The 19,365-nt window shown below is 37.2% G+C and overlaps 1 protein-coding gene across 1 annotated transcript; it reads left to right on the top strand.

Annotated features, from left to right (window-relative positions):
* The first annotated feature begins 9,398 nt into the window (after window positions 1-9,398).
* On the top strand, window positions 9,399-17,486 carry LOC131823469 (mucin-7-like). Its single transcript, XM_059159872.1, has 4 exons — window positions 9,399-9,441; window positions 11,637-11,736; window positions 14,489-15,152; window positions 17,293-17,486. Exons 2-3 carry the CDS (start codon window positions 11,683-11,685, stop codon window positions 15,089-15,091), a joined length of 657 nt encoding a protein of 218 aa, XP_059015855.1. The 5' UTR covers window positions 9,399-9,441; window positions 11,637-11,682; the 3' UTR covers window positions 15,092-15,152; window positions 17,293-17,486.
* Window positions 17,487-19,365: the final 1,879 nt, after the last annotated feature.

Genomic DNA, 19,365 nt, shown 5'->3' with positions numbered 1-19,365 from the left:
AGGTCATGATCCCAGGGTCCTGGGATCGAGCCCCAAATCAGGCTCTCTGCTCAGCAGGGAGCCTGCTTCCTCCTCTCTCTCTGCCTGCCTCTCTGCCTGCTTGTCATCTCTCTCTGTCAAATAAATAAATAAAATCTTAAAAAAAAAAAAAAGAATTAGAGATCATGAAAGTAGCTAACAATTATTACAGGTCTTCTTGTGTTCACATTTAGAATAACATTTGTTTTTCATGACAGTCCTATAAGGAAGAACAATATTATACCCATTTTACAGATAAAGAAACCAAGTCAGGAAATCTACATTAACATGCCCAAACCTCATAGTAACTATGTAGCAAAGGCAGCTTCAAACCAGGCAGTCTTCCTGCAGAGCTCAAGCTCTCCTAATCACTATGCTTTACTGGCTCTCACAGTTTTACAGAAGGAAAAAAAGGTATTACCAATGGCATTCATGTGTTTTTTTTTACGTTTATAAAAGAGCAATATTAAAAGTAACCTATAATTCTAATGACATCGAATTGGTTATATTTCTGTATATCCATACAAAGTAACAGTATGCATTTTTTAAAATGGTCTATAAAAGAGAATTCATTCATCCATTCATGTCCACACCCAATGTAGGACTTCAACTCACAACCCTGAAATCAAGAGTCACGTGCTCTACACGAGCCAGCCAGGTTCCCCAAAGAGAACTTAATCACATAGGTGAAAATGGGGAAAATCACACTAAACTTCTAAGTGAAATTTACACAGTGATATTGGAAGGGCCTCTTTAGCCAGAGCAGCTCCATCCTGACCCTTCAAGGAACTTACTTAAAAACAAGTCCAGGAAACCAGTCCCAGGTAACAGAGCCCAAATAGGAGGGTGGTCAGGTCAGGTGGAGAGAACAGAGCCCGGATGCAGGGATGAGTCGGGCCGGGTGGAGACAGCCAATCGGTGGGGCGCGCACTGTCTCCCTAGCTACCAAGGAGTATGGGCCCCGCCTTTTGGGTGCCAATTCTGACCAAGGTGCTAGGCTAGTTCAAATGGCTACTATGGGGTGAATTGTTATTCAATTGGCCACCCGTGTGGGACCTAACATGACTGTGCAGCTTTCTCTGTGTGTTACAATCTCACTGGCCACCTGTGTGTGGCCAGGCCCAACCACATGGCCTTTGCTCTATAAAAGTTAGTCTGTGAGGCAGGGAGGGGTCGTTGCCCTCTCTGTAAGGCGCATCCCAACCAGTCGATTTGATGGTTTGATTCTCGATGCTTGGCGTGAAATAAAGCTTTGCTTGACCTTCTCTTTGTATCAGTCTCGCTCCTTTGATCATGGACCCATTGTTGGGGGACCCAACAATATGTATGACATACACATAAATAGATAGATACATATAACAACACCTTAGCAGTGATTATCTCTAAGAAGGAAATGCAGGTGATTTTCATTCTCTCTGCTTTCATTCATCTATAAATGCATAAAATCCAGGATATAAAGTGTAAACCAAGGGGCTAAATGATTGTCAACATTAACAGGGAGAAAACTGAAGAGCCAACCTATATCTTCCTACATCTAATACAAATATTAGCTAGTATTTATTATTTCCTTTGTGTCAGACACTAAGTATTTTATTCAGTTTTCAGTTTTAAAATATTTATTATGTACCTATCACTTTCCAAGCTCCTCAGAAGCCTTGTGAGGACACTATAGTGAGAACCAAATGATGGAGCCCCTGCCATCATGGAAATTAATCCACTGGGAAAGATAAATATTAAACAAATTCAAATAATCACACACAAAACAATGCCAACTACAGATTGTGATGTGTCTTACAAACAAAAATAATAAGAGATTATAGCTTCAGTTTTCACATAAATTTAAATCCAGGGAAGTTGTCTCTGAGAAAGTGAGATTTAAGCTGAAGATTTAAAAATGTGAAGAGATTAGGACACAATATGCCCAAAGCCCTGAGACTAGAAATGGCCCAAGTTTCTCAAGGGAATGAACAGACTATTGTTGTGCCCGAGTTTTCGTGTCGGAGAGACCAAGGAGCCATGCACCAATGCAATCACAAGAGGGTTTATGTGACAAGCTTAAGCTTGGGCCCAAGGCAGCTGAGTAGGGACTTGGACCCTGAGCTTAGTTAAGGCAGGGGTATTTATGGGGTATTTATGGTATATACTAAAGCAGGGTGGGGGGGCGCCTGGGTGGCTCAGTGGGTTAAGCTGCTGCCTTCGGCTCAGGTCCTGATCTCAGGGTCCTGGGATCGAGTCCCGCATCGGGCTCTCTGCTCAGCAGGGAGCCTGCTTCCTCCTCTCTCTGCCTGCCTCTCTGCCTACTTGTGATCTCTCTCTGTCAAATAAATAAATAAAATCTTTAAAAAAAAAAAAATAAATAAAGCAGGGTGGGGATTCCTGGAAACAAAGCAGGGTGGGGGTTACTAAAGCAGGGTGGGGAAAAGTTCAGCCCTTGGGCACAGGGGTCTGAGATGGCTGCCAGAGCTAAGATGGCTATACTTATGCTAAGGCTAAACCTAAGGGGGGATGGCCTTGATTTTCTCAGCCTCCACATTTCCCCCTGAACAATTTTGACCCTTAAATCTTTAAGGTTGTTGAAGGTGGAAGGTCTCGCCTTCTGTAACTTCTTCCTGCTGAGTAGGGGCGTAGAGTTGTCCCTACCTACTCAGGTCAACATTGATTAGTTGGGGAATGTATAGGGGAGTTATGAAAGACAGAGGCAGCTGAGCCCAGGGGTTTAAATCAATCATTAAAGGAGAGAGGGACTGTTTAAAGTGCTAACCTGAGTAGGTCAGAACCCAAGAAATAGTTTGTGATAATCTGGAACATCAAGATGGCTGCACGTATGTCAGGGCTAGACTCGAGATGGGTACAGCCTTGTTTTTCTTGGCCTCCACACTATGTGATGGAGCCTGTCATTGGTTGAAAAATAACTCAGGTTGAAACTGAAAAAGTAGGCAAGAAAAAAAATCATGTGGCGCTTGTTGAAAGCTTTTAAAAGGTTTTAAAAATTTTGCCCTCAAAACAACCTTAGTACTGAGATAGGTAGCAGGCTGAATAGCATTATCATTTTATAAGCTGCTACCACAGTTTCTTTCAGGGACTTTTGTTTAGAAAATAGTGTGATCCTCCCCTTTGACTGAGAGATACGAAGCACTGAAGCATAAACTAGACTAAAACAATGAAAGCAATTAAAAAGATAATGTGCTTGGGGCCCCTGAGTGGCTCAGTCCATTAAGCACCGCCTTTGGCTCAAGTCAGGATTGGGGTGGGGGGGGGGTGCTGGAATAGAGTGCACATCCAGCTCCCTGTTCAGTGGGGAGTCTGCTTCTTCCTCTCCCTCTGCCTCTCCCCGTCTTGTGCTCTCTCTCTTGCTTGCTTTCTCTCTCTCAAGTAAGTAAAATTTAAAATATATATATGTATATACATATATATACATATATATATAATGTGCTCTATTAACATAAGCTAATGGGTAATTTACAGATAACTCTAGACAAAGATAGGAGAAACACAGCTCGTTGACCACTGGCTAGAGTCCAGAAAGAAGAGTCTGCAGTATTGTATGTTAACTATACTTCAATTAAAAAACAAAATAAAATAAAATAAACGTGACTAGTGAGATTATTGGTGGCCAGTGGACATCAGACTTTTCAAAGAATGGATGCCTAATAATCAATTTTAAATTGTGCAACATCATAATAAAGTTTCTCCTTTATTTCATTAAACTCTGAAATTTCATTAAACATATGAAAGAAACAAGGTCTTTAATATGAGATTCCTGAGGAAAGAAACTGGTGGACCTGAGGAGAAACAGCTAAGACACTGGATTAAGGAATGGATGTGAAACAGTCTATTCCCAAATATACGAAATAGTGTTGACCCTAGAAAGGAGTGTGGGGCATACAGCTGGGTAACATTTGGGCTAGCCTTATTTTACTGACGATCAAAGTAAAAACTGAGAAAAGCCACTGGACCAAGATAACCAAGCCAGTAAGTGGCAAAGCTTAGCTCTCCAGATCTGCATGGCTCTAAAACCCAAGTTCAGAGTCACACAGTTTTGTGTGAATTGTTCAACAATGAATCATTCTCAGTTTCTCACCCTTCTTTCTCTATTTCCACTGCCGCTCCCTTCTTTAAGTCTACCTGCAAGCTGTAACGTGCAATCTACCTCTGGTCTTCTTTCCCACTGACAAATTATGCAGAAATGTCCTCATCTTTCTTCTCCAGCCCTTTACTGGCTCCTTAATGTCTTTAAGATAAAGTCCAAACTCTTCTGCAAGGCATACAAGCATCTCCACGCTTTTCCTCTGCCCACCTTCACTTCTGCCCTCCCTTCACACACGACACTCTATGTACACAAGGTACTAAATGTATACTCCCTGAGAGCCGGGACCCAGGACTATTGAATTAAAGGAGTACCTAGTAGATAGGAAAAGCTCAGTAAATGTTTATAAATGAAGAAATGAGAGGAATTAAAGTTTCATTAATGTGAGTGACATCTGTTTTTTACCTAGCTTCTAAGCTCTGCCTGTCATAAAAGTTTCTTTGTAATCCTGATTTTCTTTGTTTTGCAACTCTTTCCCTTTCACACATATTTGAGATAGACCACACCCCCAAATCCAGGAACAAGCTAGTTACTCCGCGTCCAATACACCTTGCCACAGTCATTCAAGGATAAGCACATAAACCAAACAGAGCAAAGAGGACATTTTGTGGAAAATCAGCTTTTAGAAGAAACATGGGTCTGGAAACATTTAGTGCAAGGAGCTTCTGGAGCCATCTAGGGATCACAAGGAGGCACACTGCTAAAAATAAAACCAACACAGAAATACAAGGCAAGAAATATAAAGAACGGAGTTCTAGTCACATGATATATCAAGCCTTCAGAACAAGCCTGGTCTGCTTATGTACCTAAGACAATACATTTTCCATTCTCGTTAAATGAGTTTGGGTTGAGATTTCTGTTGGTTAAAACTGAAGTATCCTCATAACTAAGAACCCAAACAGTCTCAAACCCCTGCATCTTTCTTCATCATACTCTCTGTCCCTAGAATTCTCTGCAGTATCACATGCACTTTTTAGCCATCCTTCAAGACTCACCTCAACTGTTACCTTCTCTAACCACCCCTAGGTATGATAACTTGTTGTGTACCCCACTCACCAGACATAACCTTTAGTAATATCACTTATAATACTTCACTATATTTGATAAAAGATACTCCTGAGCCACAAGATAATCCTATCCATAGTTTCCTCTGATACAAGATACTTCTGTCCAAAGTTCCTCTCTGCCTTAATGTAACACCCGTTCATAATCCATACTGTAACTCTTAACCACAGCTATCCCTACCCTGTGACATAAACTTCTCTTCCATGTTTTAAGGAATTCTTGATCCAGTATGAGAGGGAAAGAACCAATTATTAAATAAAAGGACCCCTGACCACAAGGAAAGACCATTTTCCTAAAGAGATACTGTACATATGGATGCATTAAAGAACATTTGTAACTTAAACGTACCAAGAAGACTGGGGAATTGGGCCAGTATGTGTGTAATAATGTGTGCATTGCCCAATTCTTCTTGTTGCAGATTAGAAACAAATAAATGATACATGAATTAAATCTTGAGTCTGCAGTCTGTTTCCACAACACTATTGGTATGTTCTTTTGCATTCTTCACATACACTTCAAAGATAACAGAAATCTGAATTAAAATTGGCATTCCCCTTCCCTCAAATTTCTCTTTTAATATTCCCTATCTTAAGCAAAAGACACCATCTGCACATCTGTCCAAGCCAGAAACAGGGACTCTTCTTTCACGCCCCTCTCTCATTCCCCACATGCAACAAAAACAAAGTTTTCACCTCTGGGCCCTCAGGAATTCACTTGCCTCCATTCTTACCACTCTACTTTATCCCATGTTTTATCAAGCAAAACTAACATTTAATAGCACAAATGGATTATGTCACTTCCATACCCAAAATGCTCCAGTGACTTTCCACCAACAATAGTCCAAAATAGTCTAAAATCACTTTGCTAATTGTCAGGTTCTCCACGACCAAGACATTGTTAATCTATGCAGCCTTATGATACGCTACTTTCAACTTCTGCTCTTAAATCTTGGTTTCTTTAGAGCATCAAACTAAGTCTTGTTACAGGATCACTGAAAACACTATACTCTTCCTGAGACATTCTCAAAATCCCTTAAATGTTATTTTTTCCAAGTGTGTAAGCTTCTATATTCTCCCATCATGTTGCCTCATGGTACATAATATCTTGCTTTACGTAGCACACATAGTTTTTCAAGTGGCGTATTGTGTTGAGTTCCTAGGAAAGCTGTAACATATCAGCACAAACTACATGGCTTAAAAAAAAATTTATTCTCTCACAGTTCTGAAGGTTAGAAGTCTGAAATCAAGGTGTCAGAAAGGCCATTGCTCTCTGAAAGTTCAAGGAGAGGATCTTTTCTTGCTTCTTTTAGCTTCTGGTGGTTGCTAGCAATCCCTGACTCTCTTTGGTTTAAGACACATCACTACAATTTCTACCTCCCTTATCACATGATATTCTCTTGTAGGTCTCCATGTTCAAATTTCTCCCTACTTATAGGATACCCTTATAATCCCAGTCATGGGATTAAGAAACTTAATCCAAATATGACTGTCTCTTAACTTGGTTACATTTGCAAAGACTCCATGTCTAAATAAGGTCATGTTCTTAGGTTCTGGGAGTTAGGAGCCCAACATATTTGGGGGCAGGGAAAAGATACAATTCAATCTACAGTACCTGTTTAAAGTTTCTCTTCCTTATTATATGTTTGATAAATAAGAAGATCACATAATTTATCATCAAAACCAAAATACTTTTGAGGCAGAAAGAACGCAGTATTAATAATGACGCCACAACAGACATAAACTATAGTGTCTTGAGGAAACAGAGCAATCACCCCATTCTAATTAAATGAAAGAGTGAAAGGTGATTTCACTTATTAGGCTATGAACGCTCTCAGATGAAAGATGGTATGACTTCGATACTTAGAGATAAATATGAGTTTACCAGCTTAGTTTCAGCTCAGGTCATGATCCCCGGGTCATGGAAGATTGAGCCACTTGGGACTCTATTCTCAGTGTGAAGTCTGCTTCAGATTCTTTCTCCCTCTCCCTCTGCCCCTTCTCCACTCATGCTCACACACGTACTCACTCTCTCTCAAATTAATAAAATCTTTAAAAAAATATTCACATAACAGTTCGTATTTCCTGAGCTAATTTCACAGGAATTCGTGGCTTTTAAAATTTTTTTATTTATATGATAAAGAGAGAGAGAGAGAGTGAAAGACCAATAGTGAGAGCACAAGCAGGGGGAACAGCACAGGGAGAGGGAGAAAGCAGACTCCCTGCTGAACAGGGAGCCTAATGCAGAGCTCGATCTCAGGACCCTGAAATCATGACCTGAGCCAAAGGCAGATGCTCTACTGACTGAGTCACCCAGATGGCCTGAATTCATGGTTTTTTGTTTTTGTTGGTTTTTTTTTTGTTTTTTGGTTTTGTTTGTTTGTTTGTTTTCAGGAGAGGAGCTAAAAAAAAGGGTTTCAGGGTAAAATGTATTGTGAAATGTTGGAGTGACTATGAGAATATATATATGAAGTGTTCATGGAGCTCCAGTAAACATCTCTAGGAGATGGAACTCCAGGAAACATCTCTAGAAACCAGTGCTCTATGTAACACAGTTTGGGGAATGCTGTTGTATAAAATGGGAGGCATCAAAAGTTTTACATTAATTGTGTTTTAGAAAGATTATTTTGGTGGAAAAGTAAAAGATGGACTGAGGATGTAAAGGAAGCAAGAAGCAGAGAGACAAGAAAGTAGAGCAGAAATCAGTAAGAATAATTGTCAATATCAATTATCAATATGAGTGTATTCCATTTGTGTAGAGTGTATTAACCAGAATGATAATCAAATGAGTAAAGATCTACCAGTTGATCAAGACATAAAAATGCCTAAGATAGTTCTCTGTCTACAGCGTAGTCACTATAATAATTAATCAAAAATCTTCCTAACAGAAGTCAAACATACTTAAAAATATTTAGTACAAACATACTTGAAAATTTTAACAAATAAAAGAATAAAGGTGTGAAGATAAATCTGGGTTAAAATACTGGTTCTTAAAACTATGAGCTAGCTATTTGCTCAAGTCTCAGTCTGTTCACGTACAAAATTATAATATACATAAAAGCACACAGATCTAGGTCTTCATCTTGATTGGGATTTTAGGTTGCCCTCACTGTAATGAGTTATCCTAGAAACCAAAAAAATATGTGAACAAACTGAAAAACCAATAATCAAGGAGACACTGTGTCCAGTGGCCTCAAATTCACCTTTAAGAGAAAAAGTCTAGAGGTTCTCACTTGATCTTCAGTTCATCACTGGGTCAATTAATGCCAAGAAGACATATCATTGTTAACTGCTAACTTAAAAGAAAAGCCTTACAAATCCCATTATCCGCCAGTAGACCTTCCGTGTGTAAGTACATGATGTTTACCTATCCTTCTGGTGATGGAAGGACATTTTCAGGGAAGTAAAATGTACATAAAAGCAAATGACAAATTACTACAACACACACATTTTGTTGTATTATGCAGTGACAGGTACGTTTCTTCTGAGCAAGATAATTGCTGTCGTACCTAATATATCTTACTTGACAGTTTAATTGCAGAATTATTAGTCTTGATGTTAGCACATTAAGTGGTGTCAAAATGGTCCACTAGCTACCTTTTTCTCATTTTTATATCCAGAAAGACAAGAAAAGAATATAATGTTTGCAGCTGCCCTCCAACTACTAATGTTTAAAGTTGAGTACATTTTATAATCTCTAAAAACTAACTTTCAGGAATGAAGTATTTTATCTTAAAAAGCTAAAGATGGACACAAAAGAAGCTTCTATCTTCAAATACCTTCTGCCAACTCAGAATCCACAAAACTATCTATCAGCAGTAAGGCAAATAAGTATAAACAGCAGTCTTAATTATGAAAGCGTTCACAGACCTAGGGCTTACAGTCAAGTTTCAATAATTACTGCTTTGATACTAAAATGTCAAGTTATGTAAGAAAACATCCGAAATAAAGGAAAGAAACTGGCTTAGAGTATTATCTTTAAATTATAAAGAATAAGCCTTCAGTTCTTCTGGTGCACAGTTAATTAGCCATGATGTTTCTGAGAGAAATGAAAAGGAAAAATGTCAACTTCTGAAGATTATAACACTCCATTTTTTGCTTCAGGAAACAGTTTGGATTAGCCCAGAAGCAAATGTTAAAATAATAATAATAATAATAATATTTTGCTTAGCAATAGGAACAAAATAGAAAGGATAAAGACAAGGGGAAAAAAATTCCTTTATAAGGCACGAGTCACCTGCACTTTCTCCAAGCTTCCAGACTTCAGAACCTGAGGTAAGGCTGACATTGCTAGACAAGCAGAAAAAGGATCCCTTGTTATGGTATCATTTCTAAATTTTTGAAGACTTAAATCAATTTTCCTTAGACTTCAATTATGTCTATTAATTTCTAACTACTATACTCACCATAGGATCTTCAGTTTCTAACCAGTGTAATTATCATGAGATCTCAGACTGTTTTCCACAGAATGCCAATAGACAATGACTTTGAAAGAATATATCATAAATAGAAAATAAATGGAAATGCTTTAATAAACTCATTAACCTTTAAGTTCTATCCATTTATATATTATTAAAATGTTAGCAATTTCAGTAAATATCGTAATAATAAAAATAGCTTGTCCTCTGGAATCCCGGTTTTAAAGTGGTTCCCTTTTAGACATGAACCCATATTTTAGTTTTGTACGTATAAAAATTCCCACTGTTTTCAGTGGGAAGAACATATATTTAAATAAGTTGTGTAAGAATTGATTTTTTAAATTTTTTATTACTTGAAATGTTTCCGTTCCATTTATCTCTTTTATTATAAAGGGAAGGACATATAAATATCTAAATGTGCCTTATATTTTGCTTGAGATTGCGACTATTTCACATACGAGGAAACATTTATTAATCTGGTTTTCTATTCCTCTTCTAGGGAGTATTGGGATGTGACAGTTTTGTCAAATAAATTAATCATTCCATTTTAAAGGCAGAACCTGGGCATCAGATAAGCTAAATTACGTGACCAGGGTTTGGCAACTGAAGCTCAACTCCAGTGACTATTAATCCAGTGTTCTTTCCTTTCAAATCAAAAGAAGATGCCCTAATAAATAAAATCATTGTAAAAAAGACAGTAATTTTCCATGAATTATGTTATAGCTATCATGTTTTTAAAGATTAGAAAAACAGTCACATTCGAACCTGAGATTTTGTAAGTAGAAATAATCAGCCATTAATTAATTCCTCTACTTAGCTACTTTTCTTCTTTGGGAGAGGAATCAGATAAATGGATAGTGACTAAACAATAATTCATTACTGAAGTATGACATATGAATGCAAACTTATGAAGAAAGGATAATTTTATAACAGCCTTCAAAGAACTGCAATTGGACAGGTTTGGGTTTGGGTTGTATATTTTACGTTTCCTTTAAATACGAGAATCTAGCAGTAATGATCATACCAAAAGAAAATAAAAAGTTTAACAGGAATGTCAAATTTCTAACAGTTTCTCAGATAATAAAAGTAATACTAATGACAATATTAATAAAAATATCTGAAATTTCTACCTATTGCATTTTTAAGTTAACATCCCAAATGTTTTGTCTGAAGTCTTAAGTGGGTAAGGTCAAAATCAAAGCCAGAAGACTTGTAATGGCAATTTCTCAATGACTTTTCTGTGTTTAAATTATAAACTCAACAAAAAAACCATAAAATTTTAATAACAGAAAATTCACATGTAAATTAAACCATCATATCACACTATTTTATCTTTCACTTACATTTTCCTGTCTTGTCTATTTGGGTAATTTACATACAGTATAGTATTTAAACTTTTCACTTGTGTTATCTGGATAATTAACATTATAGTATGGTAGTTAAACTTTTCACTTATCATTATAACAAGGATATTTTTTTTATTTCTATCAAGGCTTCATGATTACCAGTATCTGTATTTTTTTAACTTATAACACTAAAATGGTTTAAAAATTTTTTTCTACTAGTTAATTTATCAAAGATAATTCTCAAGACATATTCTTTGAGTTAAAGATATAAACATTTTCATCTTTTGCATGTTGTCATACTGTTTTTCAAAAAAAATATTTCAACTAACAGAACCTATGGTTGGTTGTATGCAAAGATATCAACCTCACCATCTTGATCATAATTTGGTTACATCTTCTCAAATAACTCTTCAGTAACTGTAAAATAGCAGCTCAAAAAAGAAGTTCTTTATATTTTCTTGACCATTAATGAGACAAGGATAACTTTTGCCTACATTTTTGTCTACTACAGGTATTACCATTGGAGTTCATTATTTATAATGTTTGCACATTTAGGTTGGACTATTCTTCTTTTAAGTTTGAAAATTTTTTTATATCATAGATATAATATATGCCATAGATGTGCCTTAACATGCATGAATGTTTTTCCTTTGGTTAAAATTTAGCAAAAGCAAAATATTTCTTTTATTCTCCCACCAACAACAAGGCATCATCTTTTGCTGTCTACTTCCAGAAGACGTTAAAGCATTAAAATGAAGGCTTTCATTTTGATTGCTGTCATCTTGACTTTCACTGCTTACTTCTCGGTAAATATTGAATATCTTCACCTATGTCTATTTTCTTATTTAGTTCTTAATCATAAAATTTATTGTCTTATGTCAATACAGCTTTATACCACACAACCTTTGTTTAATTTTATTTTTGCCTAAGACCTTAACTTTCTTTATGATCTTTTGTTGACCCTAGGTTACACTCAACATTTTTTTTCCACATTTGTAGTCTTTAGAATTCCCACATGTGAAAGTAAGATATTATAGTGTTATGAGTTTAAATTGTGTATTCTGATTCCACCTCTGCAATAACATTCTTGAACAGCAGTTAGTCTTTGGTAAGCTCCCTGAAAAGAAAGATGTGTGAAGAAGAAGATTGAATATAGGAAACACTATTAAAAAAAAGATTTTTAGCCATATATGGGATTTTACATGGATCAAAAAAAAAGAAATTCTAGACATGATATAAAACTTTTCAAGCAAGAGCATGTGCTTACTATCCTCTTAAGATTTTTAGATTTGTTTACCTAAAGCTCATACCTTAGTTACATTATCTAAAGGGTAGGTTACATTGCCTAACACCTATTGCTGTAAACTTAATCCAGTATTATTCCATGAACAACCAATGTGTTATGAACACTGCTAACACAAGTGCCTCTTCCTTGTTCTTCCACGCTAAAACATAGCAAGGAGGAATTTCCATCCAGTGAAAAACCCTATGCCAGAGCTCTGTGAATTACCCATTTTTCTCTCCCCTAAATCACAGGCTGGTTTTTCCTCATATCAAGTCATAAAGACACTGGTTCCTCAGTGGTCCCCTGGCTTGGCACCTGAGTCAATGATAGTTATTATAATAAAAGGAGCCATGTTTTCCACTACCTATAAACTGGTTAGCAACATACTCATGAGAATGTAGAGGGACAGGAACACTTTTGTCTAATGACCTCCAGAAAAACTGATTATCTTTATCTTATGAACTGTGTGCTTAAAATGTTATGAGGTCCTCACATTTAACAATGACACCCAAAATTCTATAACTGTACTCCATTCTATCACCTAACCCGACCACATATATTACCCTCAAACAACTTACAATCAATATCCTCAAATGCTGTATATATTCTGGGTCTAATTTTTTAAAATATACTTCTATTCTCCATTTCCATTTTAGGCAGCTGATGCACATAAGCAAAGAAGCTCCAGAGTAACTTTTTATATTTCTAGTTATCTTTTTATATTTTCATTCACAATGACAAAAGTTAGTTGTGTCTAAAGAATTGATAAGGTACAGTTTCTTTTATTCCTACCCTAAGAAAATGTTGAGACTCCCTCAGTGGGAATAGTTCCGTGAACACCAAAACCTTGCCTCAATTGCCAACCTCTTTGATAGATATGAATCTTCAACGGGAATAAGGCAACTTGGCATATAAAAAGCAATTTTACCTAGCCTTCAGTACCAAAAACTATCTACACTATCTACATTTGCTTGTTCAGTGTAAATATCTTTCTCTTTATAAATATTAATGGTCCTTTAATAAGGAACATCTCTTATGATCCTACAAAATTCAAAAAAAGTAGTTTCTTTTCTCAAAATCAATAGTTTTCAATGGGAAAAAAAAAAAGAAAATTCAGAATCATCTGGAAAGACTTTTCAAAAATCACAAATCCCTGTTTCCACTCTCTGCCATTTTTAATTCTCATAATGCTCACTCCATGTCATAACGGAGGTGGGTGGCACAGCAGGGGGTGATAACTAAAAATACTGTCACATCATCCCACTACATCTCCCGCTCTCTCTTTTTCCCATACCAAGTACTTTCAATGAATCCTTAAAAACAAAACATTCTCCTGCTTCTAAAGCTGGGTAGACAGTGGAATAAACAAAGTCTAGGTCTAGTGATCCAAATTGTGCTGATATTTAGAAGGAAAAAAATTCTAAACTTACCTTGAAAGCTCATGGCAATTTTAGCAACTTATTTGTTCTTCATCATAAACTCAGGTATATGACTATTTCTTAGAATTTATTCACTCTGAAAACAAATATTTCATGAGGAGGCAGAAGGAATGTCATATTTAGAATCCCAAGAATTAGTTTCTGCCAGTGAAGACAAAATGAGAAGCAAGGCCCTAAATGGAAATCCTAAGGGAATGTCATGTTAAAAGTCCATATAACCAGAGACAATTAAAATAGTCCATGGCTTTGTTGTAATGAGGCTTTCACTGAGTAAGTATGCACTGACCAATCTAAGGTTCTTCTAACCTTTAACTAGTCTATGAGTTGGTGCAAATGAGTCAACCATGTAGGTTCACAAAATAATCAATCTCATATTCTAGGTCTACAAAAACAGCAATGCAAAGCTTCTGTAGTTTCCTTTTACTCTCTATTTAGAATAGTAAAATTCTGAAATATTAGTAAATAGCATTATGCTCTTTTCCAGGATGAAAATTAGAACAGCATGCCCCAACAGGCTCTCCATGAAACACTAGTATGAATAAATGCTATCCACACACAAACTCACATACACTCTTCCATGGTGAAGTAAGTTTGGGAAATATTGCATATCCATGGGTTTGCTAAATATTCATAGCATATTATATCAATAACTCTAATAAATCCTATAGAAAAAAAAATTTACTTCACCTAAATGTTTTCCACAGCTATTACTTATGGAATGAAGTCAGAATATTTACACAAATATAACTGATAAAATATTTTTAAAGCCTGAGTTCAGGCTAGTTTATGCATCCCAGGTGTATAAAACAACTGTGTTTTGCATTCTCTCTTAAGCCTGGTGAAAGTTTGGAAGGTTTTTTTAAACCAGTTAACCAATTAAGGGCTAAGCTGAGCCGCAGACTTGTTGCAAAATCTGGACGAGTTCTTGGAATACTAAGTCCTCTCGGTCATCATAAAGTCCCCGAAGGCTACCAAGTCCATCCCCACCCCCATCGCCCCCAAGTCCCACCATCACCCAGACCTACATCGCCACCTGAGAACATCGTCCATCCTACTTCTCAAGCATTATCAGCTCCTTCTAGTGCTCCTCCAACCGTAATTTACACCACCGCCACTAATGCTGCCACCACCGCCGCTAATGCCGCTGCCACCACCGCCGCTAATGCCGCAGCCACCACCGCCGCTAATGCGGCAGACACCACCGCCCCTAATGCTGCAGACACCACCGCCCCTAATGCTGCAGCCACCACAGCCGCCGCTGCTGCCCCCACCACGGCTTCCCCTGCCTCGGCCCAAAACACTGCAGGTGCTGTACCCAGCACTACGGCTTCCAGTGCCCAACAACCTGAAAACATCACCAGTGCCCCTGCGGCTGGCACCACCCCTGCCCCAGCAGCCGACACCACTGCTGTCAACCAGCAGCAAGAGCAACAGTAAATTCCACAACCGTCCAAAATTACAGATGTACCAAACCGCAAGAAGACAGAGGCAGACCAAGGTAAACAATACCTTCCAAAATATTTTCTAACTAAATAAGTAACTGTAAGACATGTAGAGATAGGAACAGGGTGTTTTGTTTTATTTTTCCCATCCAAAAAAATAAAAAAGAAAAAAAAGTTTCTGACTCTGCCATATGAGCTAGAAACTCTTAATCCTTTTTTATTTCAAAACTAAATTTGGGGGGTGCCTGGGTGGCTCAGTTGGTTAAGGGACCAACTCATTCTTTTAAAAGATTTCATTTACTTATTTGACAGAGAGGCAGGGAAAGCCAGAGCGCACAAGCAGGGGACACGCAGAACAGCAGAGGCAGGAGGAGAAGCAGGCTCCCCGCTAAGCAACGAGCCTGACACTGGGCTTGATCCCAGGACTTGATCCCAGGGCACTGGGACCACGACTTTAGCGAAAGGCACATGCTTAGCCAACTAAGCCACTCAGGCACCCCATGACCATCTCCTGATGCTGGCTCAGGTCATGATCTCAGGATCCTGACACCCACATGGGGCTCAGTGCTAGGCATGGGGCCTGCTTAAGTTTCTCTCTCTCCCTCTCCCTCTGCCTCCCCCCCGCCCCACTTTCTTTCTCTCTCTCTCTCCTTTCTAAAAAACAAACAAAAAAACTAAAAGCTAAATTTGGTCTTCTTGAGTTAATAGGTTGTATCTATAAACCTACTGCTAGCAGATTCCTACCAAAGAAAAAATTGTTTTTAAAAAGTGTTTAAAAAGTTTAAATAGTTAAAAAGTGAAACAGTTCACTAATGCGGAGCACCTGGGTGCCTCAGTCATTAAGTGTCTGCCTCTGGCTCAGGTCATGATCCCAGACTCCTGGCTTTGGGCTCCCTGCTCAGCGGGAAGCCTGCTTCTCCCTCTCCCACTCCCCCTGCTTGTGTTCCCTCTCTCGCTGTCTCTCTGTCAAATAAATACATAAAATCTTAAAAAAAAAAAAAAAAAAAAGTTCACTAATGCGTATGTATTTGGCCTTCTGCTCCCAATGCTAAAATGGTTATTTCCCTGAAATAATCACTTACAATTAGGGCCTTAGTAAATAAAAGCTAATTTATACTTCGATAAATTCCACAAAGTGTGCATTTGACATGGAGGATGCTCTCCTCTCCTTCTTTCAGGACCTACCAACTTTAATAAGGTGAAAAAGGATAAAACATTTTAGGAAACATAACTAATGAATCACTGAACACTGTATCAAAAACTAATGATGTCCTATATGTTGGCTAACTGAACATAATAAAAAAATTTAGCAAATATTACTAAAAATTGAAAATAAAAATCTAAACTAAATCACAACCCATAGAACTCTCTTCCATACTGACCGAAGCATACACATCATGATATAACATGATCCCTAAAAAACATTGAAAAAATTGGAGAATACCGCATATTACTCCTACTCCTAGTATAGGTACTCCTAACTACAAAGATAAATGAGAATTATCCCAATTATAGAACATAAAAAGATACCAACTGCAGAACACTTAGAATAGTTAGAGCGCTGTTACTGCACTGAATAGTTCTTGCACTGATTCCCATTTAATACTCATAGCATCCTTGTAAAGCTGATTATCACTGTCTCCCTTTTAAAGAGGAGGAAACTGAAGCTGTGAGAATTTACAAGACTTTCCGAAGACAACAAAGTCTAAATGGCAGACTAGTCTTCAAACTCAGATGCATCTAACTCGGAGGTCCCAGCTTCTCGTGTTTTTTCCAGCATTCAGACATTTTCAAACTGGATGGAGCTAGAGAGTATTCTAAGTGAAATAAGTCAGTCAGAGAGAGACAAATACCATAGGATGTCACTCATATGTGGACAAAAGAAGGGGGAAAAAAGGAAAGAGAGAGGCAAACCAAGCAACAGACTCTTCACTATGGAGAACAAACTGATGGCTCCCCCAGGCGGTGGTGGGTCGAGGGAGGGTTAAACAGGTGATGAGGGGTAAGGAGTGGACTTGTGATAAGCCCTGGGTGTTCTGTGGAAGTGTTGAACTACCAAACTGTAGCCCTAAAACTAATATTACACTGTGCATTAGCTAACTGGAATTTAAATTAAAAAATTTTTTAAAAATTGAAGAAGGAAGAGCTTATATACTTTTAATGAATGGCTCATGGTATTTTGTTTTGTTTTTACAGATCCTGAAAAACTGAATATTGATATATTATGATCACCTTCTCTCACCATTTCAATTTTAACAAAAATACAGGAGAAGACACAAAAATAAAGGGATGTGGGTTCTTAGTGCTTCTTCTTTAGTTTTGCTATGCTGTACAAACTTCCAAAGATAACCTGATTTACGCATTTGATCACATGTGTGCTGGTCTCCTCTTCATTTTTCGGTTGAGTGACAGGAATATTACTGGCACCTTCATTCTTTTAGATGGTTCTATAACACACAAAGTATGTGTCCAGAGAAAAAATGTAAATATTTCACAGGCAAAAAAAAATTAAAGTCCCTCTATATAACATCATGTTAAAACATTACAAAGTTTAGAAATGGCTTTTCTTTCTGACATAAAGTACCAGTGCATTTAGACATAACAATGAAATTACATATAAATAATTTGTAAAAGCTATAATTTATATATATAAACTATGATAAAAGTTATAAAGAAGTGATATAAAAGCAATCCTATTTTCAAAGAGATCATAGTTTAATAGGACATATTTTCCAGAAACATAGAAAGAATAAGTTAAATTTCTAAAAAACCTATAGAGATCTATAGATATTCTTTTTCTGAATATTTCAAACAGTATTCCTTCATCTAAAGAGGTTATTTTCTCCAGAGATGGTCCAACTGACATTATGTACCATTCCATGAATCACTTCACCCAAAATATATTAAATAATTTCTAGTTGATAAATTAATTCATCCAAGTGATTTAGTAAAATTTACCTAGATCTAGGTCAGAGAACAGAAGAATATAAACATAAACTCAATCACTTATTCCTCAAAGGTTCAAGTGGCAAAGATAGAAAAAAGGCAAATAATTCTAAATTGCATAAGGAATCTATAGTAAATACTATATCCAAAGGCACAAACAATAATGAGCAAACAGGAGAGGAGATATTTATTCCCCTTTAGGAAGAGCAAACATTTATGGAAAACCTATGGTGGATAAGCTATTATAGGAGACAGATAATCACAAAGTCTTGGTATGAAGGGTTAATTCGAAGTGACTTGAGTGACCTGAAGTGACTTTAGTAGCTAAGGACACACAACCCAGTCCTGAAGAAGTCGGAAGCAAAGGTTAAGATGGTACATAACTGTGATGAAGTCCAGTTATGATCCCCAAACACGTTGTATTGAATCTCACCAAGGAGACTTTTTTTTTAAGATTTCATGGAAGACATGAAAAGGGAAGGAATGATTTCAACAGGCAGGAAAAAGGAAGAAGCCTCAAGGCTGGATAAAAACACGGCAAATGCATGAAGGCAAGAGAGCAAATAGCATTCACATCCAAACTCCCAAACATTTACTAAGTGAACATAATATGCCAGGCTTGCGATTCTGGGAATTCAAAGGCGGATAAAATACATACCACACTATCCGGTTGTTCCTAGTCCCACTAAACAGACATTGGCCGTGAATACAGGACACATCTAGAAACACAGATATCAGAATGGTAAGTTATCATATTATCAAGGAGCAAGATTAGCAGTTTGGATTAATTCTAAAGAAAAGAGAGAATTAGGGGTACCTGGCAGCTCCCTAGGTTAAGTGGCCTACCCGTGGCTGCTTGGCTTGGGTTCAGGTCATGATCTCAGGTCCGTCTCTCTCTCTAATAAATAATTAAATCTTTTTTTAAAAAACAAAGAGAATTAATAAAGGTTTTGACACAAAATACTACTATAGAAAGTATCTTATAAATAATAAAAAAACATTTGATTTCTTACATGTGCCAAACTCTGTTCTAAAAGCTAACATAAAATACCATAACCCTATAAAATAATAATATTGACACACCAGAGATAGGGAAACTGAGGCACATAGAGGTTAATCAACTACCCAAAGACACAGCGTAGGTAAATGAAGAACAGGCATTCAAACTTAACTAGCCCAGCCCACTCTCTGAACTTCTCCTGCCAAAAATGTCTAGGACATCAAAAATGAAGAAACAAATTAGGAATCTATTGTAATGGGCCGTTCGGCTTTGTGTTCTGTTTATCCTGGAGTTGTATAAGGAAAAGTTTCATTCAACTAGGA

The sequence above is a fragment of the Mustela lutreola genome, chromosome 1, assembly GCF_030435805.1.
Source record: "Mustela lutreola isolate mMusLut2 chromosome 1, mMusLut2.pri, whole genome shotgun sequence".
Classification (NCBI taxonomy): domain Eukaryota; kingdom Metazoa; phylum Chordata; class Mammalia; order Carnivora; family Mustelidae; genus Mustela; species Mustela lutreola.
This window is presented reverse-complemented; position numbering and strand designations above follow the sequence as displayed.

Bases quoted from the DNA above. Each gene is read 5' to 3' on its own strand.
- LOC131823469 (XM_059159872.1), top strand. From the start codon at position 11,683: ATGAAGGCTTTCATTTTGATTGCTGTCATCTTGACTTTCACTGCTTAC. The intron at 11,737-14,488 runs GTAAATATTGAA...TTCTCTCTTAAG, and splicing joins CTTTCACTGCTTACTTCTCG to CCTGGTGAAAGTTTGGAAGG.